At 44.0% G+C, this 6,942-nt stretch overlaps 1 protein-coding gene across 1 annotated transcript in view; it reads right to left on the bottom strand.

Moving 5' to 3' along the window:
- LOC100947775 (methyltransferase-like protein 7A) overlaps positions 1-3,763 on the bottom strand; it is a 4,475-nt gene extending 712 nt beyond the window's left edge. Inside the window, exon 1 of the mRNA XM_003790371.3 lies at positions 3,266-3,763. Within this exon, the coding sequence (XP_003790419.1) occupies positions 3,266-3,763 (498 nt within the window). The remainder of the gene's footprint in view (positions 1-3,265) is intronic.
- Positions 3,764-6,942: the final 3,179 nt, after the last annotated feature.

The raw sequence follows: 6,942 nt of genomic DNA, 5'->3' as shown, positions 1-6,942 counted from the left end.
GCCACAACACCTGGCTATTTTTTGGTTGCAGCCGTCATTGTTGTTTGGCGGGCCGGGCTGGATTCAAACCCGCCACCTTGGGTGTATGTGGCTGGTGCCTTAGCCACTTGAGCCACAGACGCCGAGCCTGGTTTTTAATTCTTTAGGAGACAAGAGAAAATGACTAATACAACATAAGAGAAGCTTCTCAGAATGAAATTCAAATTTATCTAAAAACCAGGGTTTCCCTTCTCCCAGTTAGTCTGGCCCACGGACAACCGAATCCCCTGTTATTTGAGCCACTCGGCACTCTCCTGCTCACTGACACTATTTCACCGCATATCCATAGATATGAGGGCTCACTAACTTCCAGGACAGCGGGGCCTGAATGTGCTGGAGCTTCAGCTTAGAGAAGCTGGCCCGCTCCAGCGTCTTCCAGCTCTCTCTGGTCAGGTTGCACCCATCAAACAGAAGGTACCAGAGAGGATCCAGGACCTGTTGCCAGAAGGAAATCCAGGTGGATGGCTCAGCTGCCACATGCTCCAGGAAAAAATAAGCCCCTCCCTGAGAAAGAACAATGACATGGCAACAAACATGTTAGTTTTGGTACAACAGATTTATAAGATGATTGCCGGGCTCAGTGGCTCTTGCCTGTAATCCTAGTACTCTGGGAGACTGAAGTGGGTGGTTTGGCTGGGCTTACAGGTTTGGGACCAGCCTGAGCCAGAGAGAGACCTCATTTCTAAAAATAGCCAGGTGTTGTGGTGGGCACCTGTAGTCACAGCTACTTGGGAGGCTGAGACGAGAGGATGGCTTGAGCCAAGGAGAATGAGGTTGCTGTGATGCCATAGCACTCTACTGAGGGTGACAAAGTGAGACTCTGTCTCAAAAATAAAATAAAAGTTATAAATCTATGTTTAATAAACCTAAAACACGACTTATAAAATCTTTATCCAGTGATTTCCCCTCACTGAAGGTCCTATCTCTTATTTACCTCTTCTCACTTAGTTTCTCTTCAGTTTTTCACTGGCATAAATACTGTTACGGGAAACATCCTTCTCCCTAAATCTTAGTGGCTGTCTCTATTTTCAAACAAATAACTTGCTGAGATAGTAGAACTTCTGAGTCAGTGTTCTGTGCCTTTTTCAAGGTGTTGGAAAAATCGTGTCCCACTGTGGTAGCAATGCAGGTCAGTGCCCATTTCCAATAAACCCTCATCCATCCCAGAATATATTGTATTGATGTTTATATTTTTTCTGTCATTACTTATTTAATGGGCAAGATTGTGTTTCTTCTTCAAAAATATGCATATCTTTGATTTTTTTTGTTTTTTATTGAGACAGAGTCTCACCTTAACACCCTTGGTAGAATACTGTGGCATCTTAGCTCACAGCAACCTCAAACTCTTGGGCTCAAGTGATTCTCTTGCTTCAGCCTCCCGAGTAGCTGGGACTACAGGCACCCACCACAATGCCTGGGTATTCTTTGAGATGAGGTCTCACTTTGACTCAGGCTGGTCTTGAACCCATGAGCTTAGGCAAGCCGCTCGTCTTAGCCTCCCAAGAACTAGGATTACAGGCGTGAGCCACTGTGCCCGGCCATATCTTTAATATATTTTTTTAAAACAATTACCTGTTTTATTTATTAAAGCTTTTCTTTTTGGCAGTTTTTTGGCCAGAGCTGGGTTTGAACCCGCCACCTCTGGCATATGGGGCTGGGGCCCTACTCCTCTGAGCCATAGGCACCGCCCTAATATTTTTAATAGACGTAAAATCTTTCATTAAGGCTTATGGGTCATTTGGTGTCTCCTGATTCGTCTATTGATAACCCTTGTCAGTTTTCTCACAGGTGTGTTGGGTATTTTCTTAGGGATTAGTGCAGCTTTTGTGGTAGTAAGACTGTGTACTGCATATATTTCCCCCAGTTTATTGTTTGCCTTTCAATTACATTGTTTTATTTATTTATTTATTTATTTATTTATTTAGAGTTGGTTTTTTCTTTATTCTTTCCTTCTTTTTGTTTTTTATTAAATCATAGCCGTGCACATTAATGCAGTCATGGAGTACAATGTGCTAGTTTTTTATACAATTTCAAATATTTTCATCAAATATGTTAACACAGCCTTCATGGCATTTTCTTAGTTATTGTGTTAAGACATTTATATTCTCCATTTAGTAAGTTTCACACGTACCCTAATAAGATGGCGCCCTTATGTGTGGTCCTACCCATTATTCTCCCTTTACCCATCCTCCCCCCTCCCCTCTCCCCTTTCCCTGTATTCTTGGGCTATAACTGGATTATAGCTTTCATATGAAAGCTATAAATTAGTTTCATAGTAGGGCTGAGTACATTGGATACTTTTTCTTCCATTCTTGAGATACTTTGCTAAGAATATGTTCCAGCTCTATCCATGTAAACATGAAAATCAAGCTTCTCTTTTTTCTTAAGCTTTTTAATTCTTATGAAAATGGGAAGCACCCATAGTTCAGTGAGTAGGGTGCCGGCTACATACCCCCAGGTGGGCAGGTTTGAAGCCAGCCTGGGCTAGGTAAACAACAATGACAACTGCAACAGAAAAATAGCCAGGTGTTATGACAGGCGCCTGTAGTCCCAGCTACTTGGGAGGCTGAGGCTAGAGAATCGCTTAAGCCCAAGAATTTGAGGTTTGTGTGAGCTGTGACTCCACAGCACTCTACCCAGGGTGACATAGTGAGACTCTGTCTCAAAAAAAAGGAAAAAAAAAAGAATTGTTCTTAGTGACCTTGCTAACCTGTGGAAGAATCCAGCAGGGGAACGAATTCACACCACACACTATCTGGAGACTAAATAGCTCGGGTTTCTTTTTTTCTTGACACAGAGTCTCACTTTGTCACCCTCAGTAGAGTACTGTGGCGTCATAGTGCACAGCAACATCATACTCTTGGGCATAAGTGATTCTCTTGCCTCAGCCTCCCGAGTAGCTGGGATTACACGCTCCCACCACAATGTCCGGTTATTTTTAAAGATGAGGCCTGACTCTTGCTCAGGCTGGTTTTGAACTCCTCAGCTCAGGCAATCCACCCACCTCGGCCTCCCAGAGTTCTAGCAGTTTAAAATCTTATATATTCAGGCGGGGCGATAAACGATATTCTTTATCGTTTCTCTAAGATTTTTTTTTTTAATTTCACAGTGTGTTCTCCAGTAGTTCACTTTTTAGGATAGCCTGTTTGACCCACCTAAAATTAGTAGGACTCCCCCTGGTGCTCATGGCTGCATGGATCAGTCCTCACCACACCCCTGCACTCACCGGCTTGAGCACTCTGCACACTTCTCGGAGAACCTGGTCCTGGTTCTGCACTGAGCACAAGACCACTGTGGAGACCACCACATCCATAGAGCCATCGGCCACCTGGTGCATGTTCTCCCCCGAAGCCACCACAAAACGCTCAAATTGTAGATGTCGGTTCTCAACAACGCTCTTGATCAAATATTTCTCAAAGTGGGGGTTGGGGTCAACACAAGTCACTCTGCACCCAGATGGGTAGAACTTGAAGTTGGCCCCAGTGCCACAGCCCACCTCCAGCAGGGACAGCTTCCCAGAGGGGCCTACAAACTCTTGCAGGTTGCCAAAGAGCTCCCTCTTCTTGCTTGCCATCTGTCTGTTGTATATCATAGCAAACGTCACCATTAAGTAGGCAAACAACCTTTTGCATATCCAGCTCCACAAGCCCAGAAAGTTCATCAGGAACACAGGAAATGCCAGGATGTAGACGGCCAGTCGGAGAATAAAGATGGTAAGTGCCATTGCTGAGAAGAGAGGAAAAAACCAAGTCAACACTCAGAGCCCTGCGTCCTTAATTGGAGGACACAGATGGCTGTGCTGCAAAGATAGAGACATGCAATGAATTGACTTACTTAAGTCAAGTCTTTGGCAAGTCACTTGTTTTGCTTCATTAATAACCACGTGGCAGAAGGTGACTCAGCTTAGTATTGATAAAGCAGAAGGTGGCTCCCAGTTTTACCTTAGAAGTAAAATTGAACTGCAGTCCTTTACTTCGTCTTCCCCTTTTCTGGGTTTGAAGTCTACTGCTAGCATCCAGCGGGAGTTTTACAAGCACAGGGCACGTACACCCTATTAGGGTTGGCCAGCAATTTCTACCAAAAAATCCATCCCTGGGTCGATGCTGGTTAAACGATACCAGGAGATCACTGCTATTGACCCTTTATCATAACGCATTCCTCCCTCACACCACCCGTGTCCCTGAGGCCCCCTTTCTGTTCGCAAGCTCTCAACCCTGTTTTCTGAAAAGGAAGTGAAAGAGCATGACTGCCTGGCCACTGTCAACAAGAATTCTGGAGTGTCCATTCTGGGCCTGGGCTTTCCTATGCTTCTAGCTTAGTAGCAGGATTATTTTTATTAATTAATTAATTTATTTATTTATTTTTTAGAGACAGAGTCTCACTTTGTCGCCCTCGGTAGAGTGCTATAGCATCATAGCTCACAGCAACCTCCAACTCCTGGGCTTAGGCGATTCTCTTGCCTCAGCCTCCTGAGTAGCTGGGAGTACAGGCACCCACCTAGCTATTTTTTGGTTGCAGTTTGGCCGGGGCTGGGTTCGAACTCGCCACCCTCGGCATATGGGGCTGGTGCCCTACTCACTGAGCCACAGGCGCTGCCCAGCAGGATTATTTTTAAGCTATTACTTTGGGCCATCCATCTGTTGTAATGTAAAATGCAGGTCTCAATCTTCTATTTGTGCCAGACTACAATATTACTCAGCTATTTTAGATAAAAAGTCTCCAGATTATTCACATTTGGAAGCCTAAAGACTTCAGAAAAGAGCTCAAAGCATCCATCTGCTTTTAACAAGAAAGCTGTGGGTGGTGCCTGTGGCTCCGTGAGTAGGGCGCTGGCCCCATATACTGAGGGTGGTGGGTTTAATCCCAACCCCAGCCAAACTGCAACATAAAATAGCCAGGCATGTGACAGGCACCTGTGGTCCCAGCTACTCAGGAACCTGAGGCAAGAGAATGTCCTAAGCCTAAGAGCTGGAGGTTGCTGTGAGCTGTGGTGCCACAGCACTTTACTGAATGAAACAAAGTGAGACTCTGTCTCTAAAAAAAAGAAAGAAAGAAAGCCAGAACTTTAGAAGGATTAGGAAACACAGAAATTAACAAAAAACATGGCAAACTCACTTTTTAAAAATAGCTCATGAGCCGGGTACAGTGGCTTACACCTGATACTAGCACTCTGGGATGCTAAGCCAGTAGATTGCCTGAGCTCACGGGTTCGAGACCAGCCTGAGCAACAGCGAGACCCCATCTCCAAAAATAGCCGGGCATTGTGGCAGGTGCCTTAAGTCCTAACTACTCAGGAGACTGACACAAGAGAATCACTTGAGCCCAAGAGTTTGAGGATGCTGTGAGCTATGACTCCATGACACTCTATTGAGCGTGATGAACTGAGACTCTGTCTCCAAAAAAACAAACAAAAGCCAACAACAAAAAAACCTAGCTAATGGATGGAGTGAATGTTCTGTTTATCATGATTGGTTATGTCCTATACATATTTTATAAATATTTTATCTGTTTCACATTTTAACAGCTTCTTTGAGGTGGAATCAATATACAAAACCATAAACATGTGCAGTTTGTTAACTTTTGCCATATCTGTATACCCAAGAAACCAGGACTTCAGTCCAGATTAACGAACACATCCATCACCCAGGAACGTTTCCTCTTTCCCCTTGGGGATCCTGCCCTCCTGCATTTGTGATTTCAAGGTAACCAGTGACCTGTTTTCTGTTTTTGACAATGGGATCCAGAGACCAGAGCAGCAACTGAGCAACTCGATGGGACTGGAACACCCTAAAGCCCTCAGCAAGGGGGAATGAAGTTCATTTCACAGAGAATTTAGTTCTTTTGGGAACAGATAGGCCGACGGCCACAAACTTTGCCTGTCAGGAAAGCACCAAAGCAACCTCTGGACATAATTGTTATCAAAATTACAATGCTGTGGGAAGCTATCTGGTCAGAGTGCTTTGCCATTTATCTTTAGCTAGGAGATAGTTTATTTTGCAGGTCACACAATCTCATTATTTTTGTCTTTTATTTGTTTTATTTTTGAGATAGCATCTGGCTCTGTTACCTAGGCTAGAATGCAATGGCATCATCATAGCTCACTGCAACCTCAAATTCCTGGGCTCAGGCAATCCTCCTGCCTCAGCCTCCTGAATAGCCGGGACTACAAGTCCTTGCCATGGCATCTGGCTAATTGTTTTTTCTATTTTTATTAGACATGGGTCCGGCTCTTGCTCAGTGTGGTCTCCAACTCTGCGACTGGCTCCTCTTTTTTTCTTTTCTGACACACACTCTCTTTCCTTCTCTCTTTCTCTTGTTGTTTCTCTCTGTCTCTCTTTTTAACTTCTGCACTTACCTTTTTTGGTTTTATTTAGGGAAACACCCTCAATGTTGTTCCTGAAACTTTTCCAGGATTGTGAAAATAAAATGGCATTCTAAAATTCTTTTTTGAGACAGAATCTCATTATATCACCCTTGGTAGAGTGCCATGGTGTCACACTTCACAGCAACCTCAAACTCTTGAGCTTCAGGGATTCTCTTTCCTCAGCCTCCCAAGTCGCTGGGACTACAGGAACCTGCCACAATGCCCAGCTATTTTTTGTTGTTGTTGTTGCAGTTGTCGTTGTTTTAGCTGGACCAGGCTGTGTTCAAACCCGCCAGTCTTGATATATGTGGCTGGTGCCCTACCCTCTGACTATATGAGCCACCCCTTCTAGAATTCTTAACACAGATGGTCACTGTATCACAAAGCCTGCTCTAGACAGATGAAATTGAATGTTCAAATCAATTAATAAAATATTTGATGTCCAAAACCCCCCCACAAAAACAAATGCACTAATGATACATGCAACAAGACAAATGAACCTCACAAATTAAAAAAAAAAGTGTGTGTGTACAAATATA

Source organism: Otolemur garnettii, unplaced genomic scaffold (genome assembly GCF_000181295.1).
Source record: "Otolemur garnettii isolate 467f Iridium unplaced genomic scaffold, OtoGar3 scaffold00043, whole genome shotgun sequence".
In the NCBI taxonomy this organism is placed as follows: Eukaryota; Metazoa; Chordata; class Mammalia; order Primates; family Galagidae; genus Otolemur; species Otolemur garnettii.
Note: the sequence above shows the minus strand (reverse complement) of the source record. Positions and strands in the feature narration are given on the sequence as shown.